We start from the raw sequence: 20,710 nt of genomic DNA, 5'->3' as shown, positions 1-20,710 counted from the left end.
TTTGGAAAGTTAATATCCCCTACCATAACCACCATATTATTCTTACAGATAGCTAAGCTCTCCTTACAAGTTTGTTTCTCAGTTTCCCACTGACTATTAGGGGGTCTATAATACAAGCCCAATAAGGTTATCATCACTTTCTTATTTCTCAGTTCCACCCAAATAACTTCACTGGATGTATTTCCGGGAATATCCTCCCTCAGCACAGCTGTAATGCTACCCCTTATCAAAACATCACTCCCCCTCCTCTCTTGCCTCTCTTTCTATGCTTCCTGTAGCATTTGTACCCTGGAACATTAAGCTGCCAGTCCTGCCCATCCCTGAGCCACGTTTCTGTAATTGCTATGATATCCCAGTCCAATGTTCCTTACCATGCCCTAAGTTCATCTGCCTTCCCTGTTAGGCCCCTTACATTGAAATAAATGCTGTTTAATTGATTAGTCCTACCTTGTCCCTGCCTGCCTGACTGTTTGGCTCGCTTCTGTTCTCAACTGTACCAGTCTCAGATTGATCTCTTTCCTTACTATCTCCCTGGGTCCCACCCCCCTACCTTACTAGTGGGTGGCACCTGTCTGTCTGTCCAGCATCTATTCTCCCTGTGTCTGCATGTGTTTCCTCTGGGTGCCCCGGTTTCCTCCCATAATCCAAAAATGTGCAGGTTAGGCCATGTTAAATTGTCTGTAGTGTTAGGTGAAGGGTTAAATGTAGGGGAATGGGTCTGGGTGGGTTGTGCTTCAGTGGGTCAGTGTGGACTTGTTGGGCCGAAGGGCCTGTTTCCACGATGTAAGTAATTTAATCTAATTTTTAAAAAAATCCTCCCGAGCACCTCTAGCAAATTTCCCTGCCAGTATATTAGTCCCTTCCAATTTAGGTGCAATCCATCCTTCTTGTACAGGTCACTTCTACCCCAAGAGAGATTCCAATGATCCAAAAATGTGAATCCTTCTCCATTACACCAGCTCCTCAGCCATGCATTCATCTGCTCTATCCTCCTATTCCTACCCACACTAACTCATAGCACTGGGAGTAATCCAGATATTACTACTCTTGAGGATCTCATTTTTAAATTTCTGCCTAGCTCTATGTAATCTCCCTTCAGAGTCTCAACCTTTTCCCTTCCAATGTTGTTGATTCCAATGTGGACAATGAACTCTTGCTGGCCCCTCTCCCCTGTGAGAACATTCTGCACCCTCGGAGACATCCTTGGTCCTGGCACCAGGGAAACAACATACCATTTTGTTTTCTCGGTGCTGGCCACAGAAACGTCTGTCTGTACCTCGGACAAGAGAATCCCCTAACACAATTGATCTCTTGGAAACCGATGTAGCCCTCGTTGCATTAGAGCCAGTCTCAATACCAGAAACTTGGCTGTTCATGCTATGTTCCCCTGAGAATCCATCACCACCTACATTTTCCAAAACAGCATACCTGTTTGAAATGAGTATATCCACAAAAGACTCCTGCCTACCTCTCTCACCTTTCCTGAAGTTAACCCATCCATGTGATTGTATCTGAGACTTTCCCCTCTTCCTATAACTGCCATCCATCACGTACTACTGCTGCTGCAAATTCCTCATTGCTTCTAACTGTCTCTCCAACTGATCTATAATCCGCAGTAACCCTTAAACTCTCTTTAAACTCCCACATCTGACAAGAAGTACATATCACTCTATTAAAGGCCATTATTTTTGCTCCTTCACGATCTATAGACCCAGAAAATAACACCGTCTTATTCCTGTACAAACAACGCCCCAGGTTAAATTAATAGTTATGGTTTATATTTTAAGTTTACCAGGAGACATATCTCCAAAAACATATAATCAAGAAAGAACCCCTCTACTCACTACTGCAGATTCTCTGTAGGCTACACTTAAAAACAACGATTAAGTTATCTGATTCTGTGCTGTGAACTTCGCCCAACATTTCCTCAAAGATCAATTGTAAATTTCACTGTTTATTCATTTTCCCAGATGTACTCCGATGTCCAGCGATACATGAATTCAAACAGCACAGGCAGTAACTGTGCAGGTTTTCTCTCTGTCTCTCTCTCCTGCAATGACCTCACCATGTGCTTCCTTTGTCTGTTCTTCTCCCTTTTAAGACTGCTGTTGTTTTGCCTTTTTTTTCCTAAGTTCCAAAACAATGCAACAGCATATAAGACAGTAATTGCTGCTCCTGGAATTCGAGGAAATCACCTCCAACACCTAAAATACCTCAAAGAAAGAAGCAGCTCTTACAGCCAGAAATTTTCCCCATCCTCCATCTTGGATTACCCAGAATTTATTCATTTTCATGAGGCAGGAGCTAATTATTCATCTCTTCTGCTCACCAAGTACAGCTGGCCTGTGGCCTGTGTTGCATGTACCTCACCAAAAACCTGCACAACTGCCTAATGGGAGGCTTTGGAACCTGTCTCCCATATTTAATGGATGTTAGGTATGATGAGAGGGAATGTTGTCAAAGAGCTGCACTCTAACTTGCTGCATTAAAGGGGAAATGAGGTGGATGAGCCTACATGTTGGGATATGCTTATGGAAGATTATGTGATTTGATACAGCCATTTAACTCTTTGCTTCCTCATCTAAGTCATCATGCAATAATCTTGCATGTACAGGCATGTTGACAAAAATATGACTGCACATAGGTACTCTGTGTGAAAACAGCCCTAATCGTGCATTTTCAACTTGTCTTTGTTTTGAGATGCTTATTTTCAGCGAGGACAGTTGGAATCACGTTTCGATCATTCTATTTGTTCCCTCCACTGGCTGTATGTCTGACTGCAAATGGTATTATTTCTAAAAAAGGAATAAAATTGATCCAAGAACTATCCTTACTGCAACAAAATCAAACAGAGTATTCAACTTACCACTGTGACCCCTGAAAGTTGTGCAGTTATAGTCAGCAGTGCTACGCCCTGATGCCATGTGCTGCTCTGTTTTGGAACGATGTAAATAATACTTTTTCCAGGAGTTTACTTCACTATCCACATTGGAGATATTGCAGAAAATCCAGCGCTCCAAGCATAACCTTCTGTAAATCCAAACAGCATATTAGATTAGATTACTTACAGTGTGGAAACAGGCCCTTCGGCCCAACAAGTCCACACCGACCCGCCGAAGCGCATCCCACCCATACCCCTACATTTACCCCTTACCTAACACTATGGGCAATTTAGCATGGCCAATTCACCTGACCCGCACATCTTTGTGACTGTGGGAGGAAACCGGAGCACCCGGAGGAAACCCACGCAGACACTGGGAGAACGTGCAAACTCCACACAGTCGCCTGAGTCAGGAATTGAACCCGGGTCTCAGGCGCTGTGAGGCAGCAGTGCTAACCACTGTGCCACCGTGCCGCCCACATATATATATATGTGTCAAACATTTGGTACAGCTGAATCATTAAAAATCAGAAAGGTACAGCATGGATCAGACCCTGTGTTCCAACTTGTCCATGCCGACCAGATATCCCAAATAAATCTAATCCCATTTGCCAGCAGTTGACCCATATCCCTGTAAACCCTTCCTAATTGATTGCCTTTTAAAATGTTGTAATTCTCAACCAGCCTCAACCACTGCCTCCGGCAACTCATTCCATATATGTACCACCTTCTGCGTGAAAAAGTTGCTCCTTAGATCCCTTTTCACTTGTTTCACTTCCCACTTGGTCACTACCTTTGCCACTCTCTTCATCCTTCTTAAAGTGCCATTGTTTTGATTGCCTGCTCCTCCACCTCAAAGTTCCAAAATAATGCAACAGCTTATAAAACAGTGATTACTGTACCTAGAATTCAAGGAAATCAGCTCCAACACTGAAAATACCTAAAAAAAAAGGAGCAGCTCTTTACAGCCACAATTTTATTCTCCACCTTGGATCACCTAAAATTTGTCCCTCTCAGGATATTTTAAAATTTCAAAAAGTAAAGCTATAGGATGACATTGTACTTTAAGTGCTGCCCCATAAAGGATGATAGTTTATTCCCTGGTAATATCTAAACATGATTTCCATTCACTTTGCAAAATACAGGGAATGGGAGACTGTAATGGCATGCTTTACCTATAAGAGGGGCCTGGGATAGGTCGCCATGATTTGGAGATGCCGGTGTTGGACTGGGGTGTACAAAGTTAAAAATCACACAACACCAGGTTATAGTCCAACAGGTTTAATTGGAAGCACTAGCTCTCAGAACACTGCTCCTTCATCAAGTGGTTGTGGAGTACACAATTGTAAGACACAGAATTAATAGCAAAAGTTTACAGTGCAATATAACTGAAATTATACATTGAAAAATACCTTGATTGTTTGTTAAGTCTCTCATCTGTTAGAATGACCATGTTAGTTTCACTTTGTTCATATGTAAATCACACAACCTTTTTTAAAAGTTACATTCTCAGGTTAACTTTATCTGGGCTGTCACCAATTGTTAATGTGCTGAAGGTGTTAGCCCCCTGTGTGCTGCTGTCTGTGCTATAGTGTTTAGACTGACTCTAGTAAAAAATGAGGTCTGCAGATGCTGGGGATCACAGCTGCAAATGTGTTGCTGGTCAAAGCACAGCAGGTTAGGCAGCATCTCAGGAATAGAGAATTCGACGTTTCGAGCATAAGATGAAGGGCTTATGCTCGAAACGTCGAATTCTCTATTCCTGAGATGCTGCCTAACCTGCTGTGCTTTGACCAGCAACACATTTGCAGCTTAGACTGACTCTAATCTAAAAAAATGAATTAACAGAATCTTACATGGATTTGTGCAGTTTTTGAGCAAAGTACAATGTAACCTGAGAATGTAACTTTTAAAAAATGTTTTGTGATTTACATATGAAAGAAGTGAAACTAACATGGTCATTCTAACAGATGAGAGACTTAACAAACAATCAAGGTATTTTTCAATGTATAATTTCAGTTATATCGCACTGTAAACTTTTGCTATTAATTCTGTGTCTTACAATTGTGTACTCCACAACTACCTGATGAAAGAGCAGCGCTCTGAAAGCTAGTGCTTCCAATTAAACCTGTTGGACTATAACCTGGTGTTGTGTGATTTTTAACTGGGATAGTAGGTTCCTTAGGGTCCAACAACTATGAGTCAGGAGACCCACTGAGCTTGGCTCTGGTATGGCAGTCAGGATTAGGGACAGCACCAGGGCCCGGTGATTTCTGTTCCTCCCCTCGCTCAAAAGGTGTCAACTTTGACCCAAGGATAGCACATATGTTTCTGAACCATCACCAAGCCCGTAAGTACTGCAGTAGCTACATAAACACTAGCTACCTGAGCAAGTTAGAGGCTGAATATTTCATTATTCCACAATGATTTTCCACTTGTCAGTGGACCGTAGGGATATTCTCCACTGCCTGGGTGGGTACAACAACAACAATACGGAGGTAAAAAAGCAGTCTACATAATTAGTACTTCATCTACAAGTCACAACATCCAACACTGACAAACAATGGCTTCAGTGTATACTACCTATAGAATACACAGCAGCAATTCATTAAGGCTTCTTCTGCAAAACTTTGCAAACTTGCAATCAATACCACCCTAGTGGAGAAGGACAATCTGCACTGGAACACCATGACAGCAAGTTGCACTCTTTCTGGATTTGGATGCATATAATTGCTTTCTCATTATGGGTCAAAATGTATAGACTTTTCTCCCTGAAAGCATTGTAGGTACACCTTAGCTACAGTTGTTTCAGAGGAAAGTGCACCACCATTTTCTCAAGGGCAACAAGACCAAGTATGTTCATGCTGCAAAAAATGAACTTCAAGAGGATGAGACAATTTAAAGGTATGAATGCATTGTTGTCCCAAACCTCAGATGTCTACTTCACCTACATCACTCAAATACATTGATTCACTCCATTCCACACAAGTAAAAATTTATAATATTTATATCTTAATGTAAATAAAACTCCACACCACACTTAAATCTAAACAAAATAGTAATGAGTGGAACTGCACTGAACAGAATTTTTCAAGGTTTGCTCTGCTAACTTCTAGGTTAGCTACCTTCCTATTAATGAAGGCAAAAACTATAAGGGTTCCTGCTTCTGATGATTATCCAGCAACCACAACTGGAAGTGGGTAGGGATCTCAAATATGATAACCTCTATGATGTTCCCAGGGAGACAAGAGAGCAGCAGAGCAGAAACTTGCTTTTAAATCAGAGCCTTTGATCTATATGAATGTGCTGAAAAGTGCCAGTATGAAAAGGAAAGAAAGGATAGCAAACCAAAGTAAGAGGTTATGTCATATTCTAAAGAGACTTGAGCCAAAGTGTGAGGTACAAACAAAAGTCATTGCTGGATATTGTCAAATTATGATTAAAAAAATTAAGAATGGAGGTAAATCAGCACAGTGTCTCTAAACCAGACAACATAGGGAAGGAAAATACATATTTCTGGAATATTTTTGTGGACTAGGCCAGACCACTCAAATCATTCTCAAACAGACAACCCAGACCATAACTTTGCAATTTGTTTCAGTAAGTGTATAGTGAAAATTACCCAGGGTATGTTAGTGAGGATGACTATCAGGGTTTCAAACAAGACAAAAATTTGTTCACAAAATTACACAAGAAAAGACAAAGAACAGAATAAAGAACCCCTACAGAATTCGGTCTATCCATACTAGACTTAATTATGCTGTTCTGAATACACACAACAGTCCCACAAATCCCCTTAAAACAGTTTACAAAAAATGGAACAGATGCTTACAGGTTGAAGTTAGAAGGGCAGAAAGAGGGACATCCCACTGTTGAACTCCCAACTAGTTCTGGACTGAACTACTCAGCTAGAGAGCTGACCACTCCCCTTCCTTTATACAGGTTATTTCTAAAACATGACCACTTTGGGCTGAAGTCTCATCTGTTTACATATAAACAAAAGGCCTCTCAAAATCCTTTTCATCTCTATACCAAACTAGTCTAATCAGAGCCCGGCCCGTTTACAAACCCTCTGAAAAAAAATCAAGGCGACAGTAACCTTGAGAAAAGGAATAGCTTTGTGACACCTCCCCCCTTTAAAAAAAGAACCATCAATACCAAAAGATGGCTTCCATTTTAAAACCCTTCAAAAACAAACTGGTTAGTAGTCTAAAACTCACACATACACTAACTATTCACATGCAAAACCACATGTGAATTCAGGCCATGGCACATCCGTCACCAAATGCCTCCGTATCTCATTTGAGTCTTGATAACACATCGGCAGTCACATTTTAGCAACCTGCCACATGCACAGTTGTCAAACTGAATGGCTGCAACAACAAGCTCCATCTAAACAGTCTGGCATTTTTGTCCTTAAATATTTCCACAAATGTCAATGGGTTATGATCAGTACACGACTGTCTCAGATGCATTGCTGGTAATATAAACACTGAAATATTGTAATGCCAACACGAAGCTTAAAGTGTCTTTCTCCACCGTTGAATATTTCTGTTGGTGAACGTTCAACTTTCTAGAAAAATACCCGATGAGTCTTTGTATTCCCTCATCATCCTCCTGCAGGAGCACTACATCAACATCCACATCACTGGCATTGATAGCCACCTTGAATGGCTTACTGTAATCTGGTGTGGCTAATACTGGAAATCCATTATTGTTAATAAATACTTATTCCTACTTTTTGTCTGAGGTAGGGGACCTATGCAATTAATCAAGACTCTTGTGAAAGGTTCCTCACATGCTGGAATAAGTATTAGAGGTGCAGGTTTAATTACAGCCTGTAATTTTCCGATTAGCTGACATGTATGACATGTCTGGCAAAATTCAACTACATCCTTGTGTAATCCAGGCCAGTAAAAATGTCTTTGTATTTTAGCCTATGTTTTCCTCACTCCTAAATGACCTCCAAGTGGTAGCTTAAGCGCCACTTGCAGCACCTCCTTCTATACCCTACTGGCAAAACAATTTGATGAATCTCTGTACATTTCTCATCTGCTTGGATGTGTGATGGTCTCCATTTCCTCTTTAAGACATTATTTGTTAAGTAATAACACACAGGTATGCATTCACTCTCCTCTGTATATGCCTTTTGATATAACTATTTTAAGTTCTCATCTTTCTGGTGTAATTCAATCAGCTTAGCAGAGCTAAACATACTTGCACATTTACCTGTTTGCTCCTGCTCTGTTCCACTTACTTGATCAAAAAAAGTTTCTAATAAAGTTATGTCAGCTTCCTTATCTGTGCCTTTTAATCTCTCCTGTTTCAAATTGTGCCTCTGTGATTTTGTGATCTCACAATTTGGGAAAATTCCTGGATAAGCATCCTTCATTTCTTCAGTTGCCTGTGTCTCCACTGGCTTTTCAACTAGAGTAGGCAGCTTCCTACCAGTGAATCAGCTAGATTATTTGCAAGGACAAATTGTATTCCTGGAGCTGAGAGTTTGTTCAGTACTCCTACCACAAATTCTCCACTCTTCTCTGGACTCTCTATCTTCACTTTACATAATTGAGCACTTTGCCTCACCATGAATTCCTGTTACCAGTACCTTTCTGGTAGTAGTCCCTCAGGAGCGCATATCTCCTCATCCTTCAGCATTACAGACTGAGAGGATCCTTTGTCTCTTCATATTGTAACCTCTTTACCTGCTACTCCTGGCCTATGTGAGTAAACTTTACCCTTGCATGTATATTTTTTAAGCATATCTGGCACTTCCTTCTTAATCAACCTCTGATCATCTTGTACATTCTGAGGCAGTTGTCTAACATCCCTTGTGCTCTGTTACTCGTCCAACAAAACTCCCAGGCTTGTCCAGTTTTCCTACATTTGGCTTTCTCCTAGCCCACCACTGATTTCATGTGGCCCACTTTATTACAATGAAAACACTGGAGCTTTTTAACTTCTTTGTTCCCCTCAAGGGTTTCTTTTTAACCTTGTGGTAAATCATCATTATGATCTTCACTGAGATCTACCTTTCCCTTTCCACGTGAGGATTTCTCTTTGCCCGAATTTCTATCCCTCATGGACTGAAATTGGTTCTGGAAGCCAAACCATGTTTTATGGACCAGCTCACAATCATCAGCCACTTCAGCTGCTAACCTTGCCACTTTAACTCTCTGCTCTTCCACATGTGTTCGTACTGCTTCCTCGCTAAGGTTACCTTCAGCCTTTATCTCCAGCCTTCTAAGCTGACTTTCCTTTTTAAGTGTCAGTTTCTGAAGTTCAAAAGCTCTTTCTTCCTCTTTTGCTAAAGCCCTTTGTTCTTTTTCTTTCTCTGCTGCTTTTAACCACAACTCAAACTGTTTCATTTCTGCTGCCCTTTCCTTATTTCTCACCTCTAACTCAAGCTGCTTCATTTGCGATTTAATTTTTGCCATCTCTATAGATTCTGATGGTTTCTTCAGGAAGTTTAAATGCTGAGCTATTGCTGAGCTATCTCTCCTTTCCTCACAGAAGCAGGCAGGTCCAATTCCAACGTCTCCACTGATTCCTGCAGCTTGGTCTTATTCACTTTTTGCAAAACTTTCAAAGTCACCGCATCCACTTCCAGGAAACTTGTGGTGACTAGAAGACCCATTACTATCCCAAGCTTTGTCTACCCAACCAAACCAACACCAAAATAAAGACACTAGCACCTACCACTCGCTGTGTAAAATCCTGCAAAGAGCCCCCAATCTGTTATGGACTAGGCCAGATCATTTAAGCAGGCAGCCCAGACCATGACTTTGCAATTTGTTTCAGTAAGTGTACAGTGAAAATTACCCAGAGTAAATTAGCGTGGTTGACTGTCAGGTTTTAAAACAGACAAAAATATATTCACAAAATTACACAAGAAAAGACAAAGAACATAATAAAGAAGCCCTACAGAACTCAGTCTATCCAAACTAGACTCAATTATGTTTTTACAAAAATACACAACAGCCCCACTAAGCAAACCCCTTTAAAAAAGACAGTAAAATATGGAACAGATGCTTACAGGTTGAAGTTAGAAGAGCAGAACGAGAGAGAGCCTGTTCACACAGCCCACTGCTGAACTCCCAACTAGTTCTGGACTGAACTAGAGATTTGACTACTCCCCTTCCATTATACAGGTCAGTTCCAAAACATGATCACTTTGGCCTGAAGTCTCATCTGTTTACATATAAACAAAAGGCCTCTCAAAATCCTTTTCATCTCTGTACCAAACTAGTCTAATCAGAGCCTGGCCAGTTTATGACCCCTCTGAAAAAAATCAAAGACACAGTATCCTTGAGAAAAGTAACAGCTTTTTGAAAAAAGGGACCAGCTTTGTGACAATATTCAACAGGTCTGATAGCACCTGTAGAGAAAGCAGGCACAAATGTAACCAGATCTATTTGCTTTGTCTTCTATGTTAATTTAAAATTTCCAGCATCTTCAACATTTTGTTTTTGTTATAGTGGGGAGGAAGGGTGATGTGGTCAGTCATTGACTGACTGCTGAGTGATCAGAGAAGGATAATGCTCAGATAATGAGCACAGTCAATTTAACTTATGCATTCATCAATGGGAGATATAAAAACCTGATTGGAAATATATGCACGATTTAATAGGCAGCAGCTGAAAATGTGTTGCTGGTTAAAGCGCAGCAGGTCAGGCAGCATCCAAGGAACAGGAAATTCGACATTTCGGGCATAAGCCCTTCATCAGGAATGAGGAAAGTGTGTCCAGCAGGCTAAGATAAAAGGTAGGGGGGAGGGACTTGGAGGGGCGATGGAGATGTGATAGGTGGAAGGAGGTCAAGGTGAGGGTGATAGGCCGGAGTGGGGTGGGGGCGGAGAGGTCAGGAAGAAAATTGCAGGTTAGGAGGGCGGTGCTGAGTTCGAGGGAATCGACTGAGACAAGGTGGGGGGAGGGGAAATGACGAAACTGGAGAAATCTGAGTTCATCCCTTGTGGTTGGAGGGTTCCCAGGTGGAAGATGAGGCGCTCTTCCTCCAACCATCGTGTTGTTATGTTCTGGCGATGGAGGAGTCCAAGGACCTGCATGTCCTGGTGGAGTGGGAGGGAGAGTTAAAGTGTTGAGCCACGGGGTGGTTGGGTTGGTTGGTCTGGGCGTCCCAGAGGTGAACCCTCCAACCACAAGGGATGAACTCAGATTTCTCCAGTTTCTCATTTCCCCTCCCCCCACCTTGTCTCAGTCGATTCCCTCGAACTCAGCACCGCCCTCCTAACCTGCAATTTTCTTCCTGACCTCTCCGCCCCCACCCCACTCCGGCCTATCATCCTCACCTTGACCTCCTTCCACCTATCACATCTCCATCGCCCCTCCCCCAAGTCCCTCCTCCCTACCTTTTATCTTAGCCTGCTGGACACACTTTCCTCATTCCTGATGAAGGGCTTATGCCCGAAACGTCGAATTTCCTGTTCCTTGGATGCTGCCTGACCTGCTGCGCTTTAACCAGCAACACATTTTCAGCTCTGATCTCCAGCATCTGCAGACCTCACTTTTTACTTAATAGGCAGCAGCCCAATTTATTAACCTGAGAGAGAAGAGCTTAGAAATGGAAAAAACAGTTTGTCAGGACAGAGAGGTCAAGCATAGTATTTGACAAGGGGGATGATAACTCATGATAGGTGGGTTGATGGCCAAGTAGTATTTATTCTTACACTATTAATTCCGAGACCTCGATAATGTTCTGGGAGCCCATGTTTGAATCCTGCCATAGCAGATGGTGGAATTTGAATTCAAGTAATAAAAACCTGGAATTACATGGCTAATGATAACCATAATTGTTGCTGACTGTTGAGAAAAAAAAAGCATTTGATTCACTAATGTCCTTTCGGGAAGAAAATTGCTATCTTTACCTGGTCTGGCCTACATGTGACTCCAGACCTACAGCAATGTGATTGACTTAACTGTCCTCTGGGCAATAAATGCTGACCTAGCCAAAGATGCCCACATCCTGTGAAGTGAATAAAATAAGCTTTTGGAAGTGTATGAGATAGTGCATGACAAGGAAGAATCATTTGCAATATTAGCTGACATTGGCAACATGATGGGTGCTGGATGACAAGGGGTTTAGTGAGGATGTTGTTGATGGAAGAAGCAGTCAACTTGTGCTCAGAGATGGAATGGACTGGCAAAAAGACTACGGCCTTATCTAACCTCTCGGGTCGATGTACAATATCCTATCGCACCATTTCAAAGAACAGTCCTCCTGACCAATAATTATTCATCAACCATCAACATTTGAAGGGGCAGCACTTTGAAAGCTAGTGATTGCAAATAAACCTGTTGGACTATAATCTGGTGCTGTGTGACTTCTGCCCTTATCAACACAAAGTAATATTACATTGTGGTTTGTTTCACCATATTTCCTGCACTACCATGACTTCACCTTATTCACTATTGCTTTGGAATTTCCTGGGATCATGAATGGTTTTACATAAATGCAATTTTTTTTTATTGGGCACAATACAGCATGCATGCGTCAGCAATGGACTCATCTCACCTCCACAGCCAGGGTGTTTCGGCAGCATCATTCCAAGCCTGTAAATCACAAGATATCAATGTTTATTCTCAGTCAGGTTTGAACTTGAAGGAGAAAATCTGTTAGGTTATGGTGTCTTGACAGCTTGGAAAGTTTACGGCTTCCAGACCAAAATGTAGATATTTTAAGTCAGTGTGATTAGATTAGATTCCTTACAGTGTGGAAACAGCCCTTCAGCCCAACAAGTCCACATCAAACTTTCCAACCCACCCAGACCCACCCCTACTCCCTACGAATGCACCTATCACTATGGGCAATTTAGCATGGCCATTCACCTGACCTTTGGACCGTGGGAGGAAACCCATGCAGACACAGGGAGAATGTGCAAACTCCACACAGTCACCTGAGGCTGGAATCGAACCCAGGTCCCTGGCGCTGCGAGGCAGCAGTGGTAATCACTGAGCCACTGTGCCATTCCAGTATAATAATAGCTCAGTCCAATGTCGATTTTATTTTGGTGACTGAGAATCCTTCAATCACAGTGGTTTACAGTTCGATTAGCTGCTTATGAAACCCCCTAACTCTGATATATCAATCCTGCCATTGTTGCTAAATCACTGTAAGATCATTGTTGCAGGTTGGGCTGGAGGAGATCAGTGAGATGTATTGGGACTGTACAGGTAGATCTAAACACAAGGGTAAGAATTTAACTTTGTGTTCAGAGTCACTTCAGATCAACTAAGTCAGATATGATGGCCAAGCAATAGAAGTAGGATTAATGCATCACCATCTCCGTTACAGAGAGATTGCATGAGACTTTGCTTAGCAGGACAGAATAAGAGCATCTTTGGTATCCATAACGCTGCAGGCCAGATCACCTTTCTGATCCAGATTGAACTTGTTCTGTTAGAGCTTCTTTCCAATTTCATGTGTAAAATTCCAGATGAAATTCCAGATTTTTGATTAAAAAAATGTTTAAATGAGTTGATATATTAGATTAGACTTACAGTGTGGAAACAGGCCCTTCGGCCCAACAAGTCCACACCGACCCGCCGAAGCGAAACCCACCCATACCCCAGCATTACCCCTTACCTAACACTACGGGCAATTTAGCATGGCCAATTCACCTGACCCGCACATCTTTGGACTGTGGGAGGAAACCAGAGCACCCGGAGGAAACCCACGCAGACACGGGGAGAACGTGCAAACTCCACACAGTCAGTCGCCTGAGTCGGGAATTGAACCCGGGTCTCTGGCGCTGTGAGGCAGCAGTGCTAACCACTGTGCCACCGTGCCGCCCACGGTGTAGTCACGATTTCTCAAGCTTTAAGCTGGGGTTTCTCTTTAAATTGATGAAGGGCTTATGCCCGAAACGTCGAATTTCCTGTTCCTTGGATGCTGCCTGACCTGCTGCGCTTTTCCAGCAACACATTTTCAGCTCTGATCTCCAGCATCTGCAGTCCTCACTTCCTCCTTTCTCTTTAAATTGTCTAGATTAGACAATTGTCTGCTCTTTGGTTGCAGCCTGACCTGCTGTGCTTTTCCAGCACCACTCTAATCTAGACTCTGATTTCCAGCATCTATAGTCCTCACTTTTGCCTAGTTTCTCTTTAAATTGAGCAGCTTATCCTGTAAACGATCCAAGAGCTCTTCAACTCCCTTTACAAATATTTCATTTTCATCTATACAGCACCTCTCCGTGAAACAGTCTCCCATCCATAGCCTAGAAATTCTTAAGAGATTCCTAACTTCAGATTTGACAAGGCTCATTTACTCGCCCGAGGTAATGTTGTACACCCCGAAGGAAAAATAAACAGAATAAATCAGGTTGCAACATTTCTGGATGCTGCTAAAGGGATGGGATGAAGTAATAACGACTCTCAGATCCAATACCCCTTGTGTTTCCCAGTGTCGGTGTTGGCTGAGAGGGTGTCGCTGAGTGTGTGGAGTTGTGAACAGGTCCGAGATTGCTCAGGACTCAGTTCCGCAATTCCCCGCCCTCTCTGCTAAGTGTTTGGGACCACTCCCCTCGGCCAGTTCTTTACCTCGTTCACTTGAGAAACCCGTCTCAAATCATCAGCCTCCAGGTAACTGAAGATGTAGATTAAACAGTCCCGTGTGAGGACAGGTTCTGGGTCACCCTCCATAGCAGCCAGATCTCCAGAGCACACAGGAGCCGCCTCTTGACACACTGCCAAAGATAGACGGCTTCCGGGCTCTCCCCTCCCACTATGGCATCCTAAAAGGCACAAATATAGAACAAACCCGAGATTTGGAGTCAAAGATCAGTTATTTGAATCAAAGCTGCAAATATACCAAAGCCAATTCGACACATGCAATGGGTGGGGACTATGAGGCAGCTTTAGCTCAGTTTTTAGTTGCGAGTTACCCGTCAGGGAGGTACATTCAACATCGAACTCCGCAATACTTTCAGCACGGAATCTAAGTTGATAATCCGATACAATACTGAGGCAGTGTGACATTGGAGGAGTCGCTGGGTCTTTGAGATTAGATGTGAAACCGAACTATTTCTTAGTTCAAGCTCTGTCCTCATTAAACTGGAGCGTACTTATAATTGTGCTTATAAAAAAAGCCAGAAATTGTTGGAAAAGCTCATCAGATCTGGCAATATCAGTGGAGAGAAATCAGAGTTAACGTTTAGTGTCGAGTGACCCTTTGTTTTTATTTCTGATTTGCAGCATCCGCAGTTCTTTCAGTTTTTTATTATAATTGAGCGTATATTTTCCCCTCTGACAGAAGTTAAGTTGATTGGCCTAAATCTTCCTGCCCTCAAAGAGAAAAAAAATCACTCCATTCCATATCTTTCAACCTAATGATACCTTCCTGGAATCAAATTAAAACCAATGCATCAATTATCTCATTAGCTACTTTGTTGAAGATCGCCGAGAATAGAATGTCCATTAGGACCAGGGCTTGTCAATTTACTCAGTTTTGTTTCTCTGAGGAGTCTGATTGTCCTGTAACCCTGGTACTCTTCCAGACAAACCGACAGAATTCCAAACCTGTTAGACTATTACAAAAGCTACGATTCCTCTTGTTCTCAGAACCTCTAACCTGCCTCGCTTACACCCACACTCTCCTGTTGTGGAACACTGACCAAATCAGAGGGTCAGGGATGTGACTGCCTCCCTGTACAAAGAGTCCAGGCAGCTTTACCCCTTCCTGGTGAATAACAGTGTTTGGAATTCAGTCTGCAACTCATAACCTCTTGGCCAAAGCTGAGCAAATTTCAGCTATGTGCCATAGACTTTGGAACAAATTGGTATCGAGGAAATCCCAAATGCTACAACTGTGACTCACTCGTTGTCCTGCCATCTTTAATGTATTCTAAGGAATTATGTAATTATTTTATTCAACTTTGTAGTTAGTGATGTTTTTGCATATTTCATTAACCTTACCATCAGCTGCTATACTATTTCAAGCCTTAGGAATAGAATTAACTTTAATCACTTACCAGATACCCACCAATTAACCAACTTCTTCACTCAGTGCAGAGCATGCATCAATCTATGGAAGCTGAAAAGGTTTGGGCAACAGCAATAGAACTTTTATTTTCCCTTCCTTTGATAACTCTCTGAGTCATTAAGTCCAGCACTCAAGAGCTAAGTTGCACTAAGTCGGCTGGTTTTATATGCAACTAACAAAAAAGGCCCAGTTAACAAGGATCTGGTTTCAGTTGGTTTTAATTAAGCTGTTATTTCAGTAGTACCACCTGGAACTAGTGGAAAATACCCTGCGTAAGGCTGCAACTGCAAAACTTAAAATGTGGATTTCAACTTATGCCAATTATGTACACAATTAAATTTGTACAAAACTGTAGTGTATTTGTAATTGATCAGAGTGTCATGAAAATGAATAATGTAGAGGAAGGTGCAAGTGTTATTTGAAAAGAATGAAAACTTTATCAGCCAGTATAACCTGTGATCTCAAATGCATCTGGTAATGCTACTGTACTTTAACTGTGATTTCACATGGTTCTGTAACCAGTAAAATTATCAAATTAAATAAGGTATTTTATAAAGTTTAATGATCTTTGTCAAATAATTAAATCTTCTGAAAACTGCTGGATACAAATGTTGGAGGAACTAATAAAATTACAATGTTTTGCTTCATAAAAATGTTCATATTTCAACACAATGATTTGTTCCACAATGTGCCAAAGAAAGGAGTTGGCAACTTTTGCTGAGTCATTGTTTACTAAAACAGGTGTAAACGTAGGCTATTTATGTGACGTCCAAAAAAGTTTCATTGCTGCAATGTGTCAGGCATTGATTGTCCAACAATAGAGAATCTAAGCATCATGTCTTGACAGTTAATGGCATCACCATTGCTGACTCTACCACTGTCAACATTCTGAGGGCTATCTTCGAACAGAAGCTGAACTGGAGCAGCCATATAATAGTATGATTATAAGAGCAGGTCAGAGACTAAGAATTCTATGGCTCTCATTTCCTGCCTCCCCAAAAGCCTGTCCACTGTCTGTAAGGCAGAAGTCTCATGAGTGTTATGGAATACTCTCCACTTCCCTGGATGCTTACAGCTCCAAGAGCATTCATGACAATCAACACCTTCCAGGACAAAGCAGCCAACTTTATTGACATCCCATTCACCATCTTAAACATTTCCTCCCTTCATCACCAATGCACAGAAGCATGTATCATCCATAAGATGCATTGCACTGACTCACATAGATTGCTTCAACTGCACTTTCCAAATCCATGACCTTTACCACCTACATGAGCAAGGGTAGCAGATGCATGAAAACACAATTGTGACTTGGAATTATGTTGTTGTCCCTTCACTGTTGGTGAGTCAAAACCCTCAAACTTTCTATACAACAGCAAAGATTGCAGTGGTTCAAGGAGGCAGCCTATCACTAATTTCTCCATGGCAATTATGGATAAGTAATAAATAATGGCCTAGTTATCAATACACACATCCCGTGAACAAATAAAACATATTTTGAACTTGTTGTACAGTTTCTACTGCTGTAAGATAAGGCATTAAGGGAATTACAGTTATAAAGGAAACCCAACAGTAATGCAGGGCAATTCTTCCGGGGTTTTGCATATTTATATCCCTTTAATTTTTTTTCTCTAATTTGCCAATTAGGGCATAAAAGCCACTCATTATGAAGGTTCAATATTCCATTCATCATTTCAGTACATGTATACCACATTTTGTTTGTATGATTTACAGTTCAAATTAAATAAAGGTTGTCCCCAATATAGCAGTGATATTTTCAGTAAACAAGACATGAGTGCAGCCCATCAGGCTGCTTTATCCTGGACGGTGTCAAGCTTCCTGGGGGTTTTTGAAGCTGCACTCATCCAGGCAAGTGGGGAGTATTCTATCACACTCCTGACTTGTGTCTTATAGATGGTGTACAGGCTTTGGGGAGTCAGGAAGTGAATTCCTTATTGCAGTATGCCTCGCCTCTGACCAGTTCTTGTGGCCCCTGTATTTATATGGCTAGTCTAGTTCAGTTTTTGTTCAATGATAACAACAAAGATGTTAATAGTGGGGATTTAGTGAAGATAATATCATTGAATGTCAAGTGGCGTTGGTTAGATCTTTCTCTTATTAGAGGTGGTCATTGCCTGGTTTTGTGTGGTGCGAATGTCACTTACCACTTGTCAGGATTTTGTCCAATCTAGCTGCATTTGGACATGGGACTGCTTCAGTATCTAAGGATTCAAACAACTTAAGGAGCACAAACCACAACAATATTCCAGTGACATTAGAATGAATAAAATCTATCAGATTTTGCAGGAAACAGTTTTATAATGCTTCCTATCACTTGGGACTTACCAGGTACTTAAGCAACAAATGATATAAGAAGGCAAGCTGCTGATGATTGGAGGAAATTATTTTGCAAGGGAGAATTGAGGGAAGATTGTTTAATATAGGTGGAGTCTGAGTCTGACGATGTACTTCAGCTCTATGAAGGAAAGCTTTGGATTTTGCATGATAATTGCAGGAAAGCTTATGCAAATACAAATACCTCAGACAATCAAATCATTCAACTCCAAGTATACTACACAATCTGACATTCGTCAACTTCAAACCAATAATTTTTCAGATGTTTGCGGCATTTCATGAGACAAGTCCATTTCAGGAGTTGTTTGACTATCTTGGCTTGTGGGCCTCAATCAGGCCACATTCCCTCACTTTCTTCTGTTGTACTAAGGCCACAGTGATACTGCAGCAAGCCATTTCAGAGCCATATATATGGAATGGGATTTGAAATTAGTGACTGAGTTCTACGATTAGCAGAGTTCTATAAGCTAGGATCATCCTTGCGCAGATCCTTAGAAAAGAATGAAACTGAACTTGTTTCTGAGTAGGAGCAATCCTCAAAGCAGCTCTCAATCTGTATGAATGGTCCATTAGCTTTTCTGTTTATATATGTCTGTAGTTTTACAATAATTAATGAATAACTTAAAGAAGAATATTAAACAGTGGAATGAATATTTTTAATAAAAATTATCATTAAGTATTTTAAAAGCAGAGTTATCATTTGAAGTATTTTTGTATGGTAGATTCAGCTATGTAGAGAATCTTTAAATTGTCTATTTTAGTTTAAAGCATGAATATTAAAAATATAAAGTTATTGATTGTAATTCACCAAGCTACTGTAAAAGCTGTTCACTCTGAGTAAACTGAAGTGTGAGCACAGAATCGCAAAATGTGGTTTGCTTTTTATTCAGTTTTTTTACTATTTTTTAAAGTTATTCAATTCATATATTGTTCAGAAGGGGGCAGCAATGTCTCATTTTTTTTTAAACATGCAGACGTAAGATTTGTCATGTCTATGTTGCTATCAACTATAGTGCATCTTGATTGAACAAATAGGATGATACAGAAGTGTAGTGGTCAAACTACTGGATTAGTAATCCAGGAGCCTCAACCAAAAGTTCCATTATGATAATTTCAAATTTTAAAAATCTTTAAAAATTCTAAAAAAAATTTAGAAACAAAAGCTACAATCTATAAGAAAGTTTTGGATTGCTGTAAAAATCCAATGTCTAAATTCTGGTCTTCCCAGGAAAGGTCCAAATAGTAATCTGTTGCTTTATATTGTATTTGGTACAAAGACAGTTTATAAGCATTTGCAGAGTCATTATTGGCTGTTGCTTGATTCAAAGATTATGCTTATCCAGGATTGTGGGCTCTAGCCATGGTCTTCCGGAACAGGCTGAATCTCAGCCCACAGATCTGTGAGCACTTGGGCAGGATGTCCCATGAGATAGTGGGATCTGGAGTGCAGGCATTGTTTCCCTTTCCTTCTTTCTCAATCACCACTGTGCCTCACCATTTAAGACGTTGTAATTCAAAGCGTGCTATAGTTTGATGGACAAGTTATCACCATTTTGAATGGCTGTTATCAACTCTTTATCATCATTATTATCAAGGCTGTCATACTTCAAGGAGAGAGTCGGCAATGCTTGACAGTTCTCTCATTGAAACCAGATTAAGAAGCACATGCATTGCTGGTTGAATTTATCCAGTGCTGGTTTGTATTGTTGATACACAGCCCAGGTCTTATTGTAATTCAGGAGTGTGGTGACCACAGCTGCTCTGTACATTTGGACCTTTGTTAATTTGGAGGGGTTTTTGTTGTCACAAACCTGCTCCCATAGTTTGCTATCATAGCTGATGTGATGATGAATCTCCTGTACTTTAGTGACAGAGGTGGCTGCCAAAGTGTCAGAAGCGCTCAACATATTCCAGAGTCTTCCTTGTAACATATATGGGAGGTGGTATATTTGACTACCAGATATGGACTACTATACATGTTTTGGTAACTTTCTAGGAAAGGGCTAGTTTCTTGTATGCACAATTGAAGAGATCAAGGAATGCATGCAACGTAAATACTGACCCTGCAGTCATCTACATACAGTAAATCATGTATGCCTACGATAGTTTAGTTTTGGCATGGAGGAAGTTGAGGTTGAAGAGTTTTCTGTCTAGGTAGTATTTAATACTGACACCAGAGGGCAGTTCACCTTTAATGGTTTGAGTGCCCACTCTTATTTAAATTATTAATATGATGGGAGCTATCAACCAGTCTTATGTAGTCTTGACCTGAAATTGGAAGTGTGCTGTTTTAGATCTCCCATATAAGACTGTTATAGTATTAACACCAGGAAGCAATTGCAGAATTTCAGAGAATGTTTATTCCTGATAATAAAAAAGACCTTCCAGGAGACAGAACTCTATGCATCTATGTCAGGATTGTGGATAAAAGAGAACATCAGTCCTAGTTAAAATCATGTGGAGTTAGTTGATCTCAGG

The 20,710-nt window shown here is 41.1% G+C and overlaps 1 protein-coding gene across 2 annotated transcripts in view; it reads right to left on the bottom strand.

The window, feature by feature from the left end:
* Nucleotides 1-14,573, bottom strand: part of fbxw12 (F-box and WD repeat domain containing 12) — a 29,553-nt gene extending 14,980 nt beyond the window's left edge. For both annotated transcript variants that reach the window (XM_060835156.1, XM_060835157.1), the window contains exons 1-3: nt 14,437-14,573; nt 12,413-12,450; nt 2,867-3,030 (exon numbers count right to left, since the gene is read on the bottom strand). In XM_060835156.1, the coding sequence (XP_060691139.1) occupies nt 2,867-3,030; nt 12,413-12,450; nt 14,437-14,538 (304 nt within the window). In that variant the 5' untranslated portion in view covers nt 14,539-14,573. The remainder of the gene's footprint in view (nt 1-2,866; nt 3,031-12,412; nt 12,451-14,436) is intronic.
* Between the last annotated feature and the right edge of the window lie 6,137 nt (nt 14,574-20,710).

This window comes from Hemiscyllium ocellatum, chromosome 14 (genome assembly GCF_020745735.1).
Source record: "Hemiscyllium ocellatum isolate sHemOce1 chromosome 14, sHemOce1.pat.X.cur, whole genome shotgun sequence".
Classification (NCBI taxonomy): Eukaryota; Metazoa; Chordata; class Chondrichthyes; order Orectolobiformes; family Hemiscylliidae; genus Hemiscyllium; species Hemiscyllium ocellatum.
This window is presented reverse-complemented; position numbering and strand designations above follow the sequence as displayed.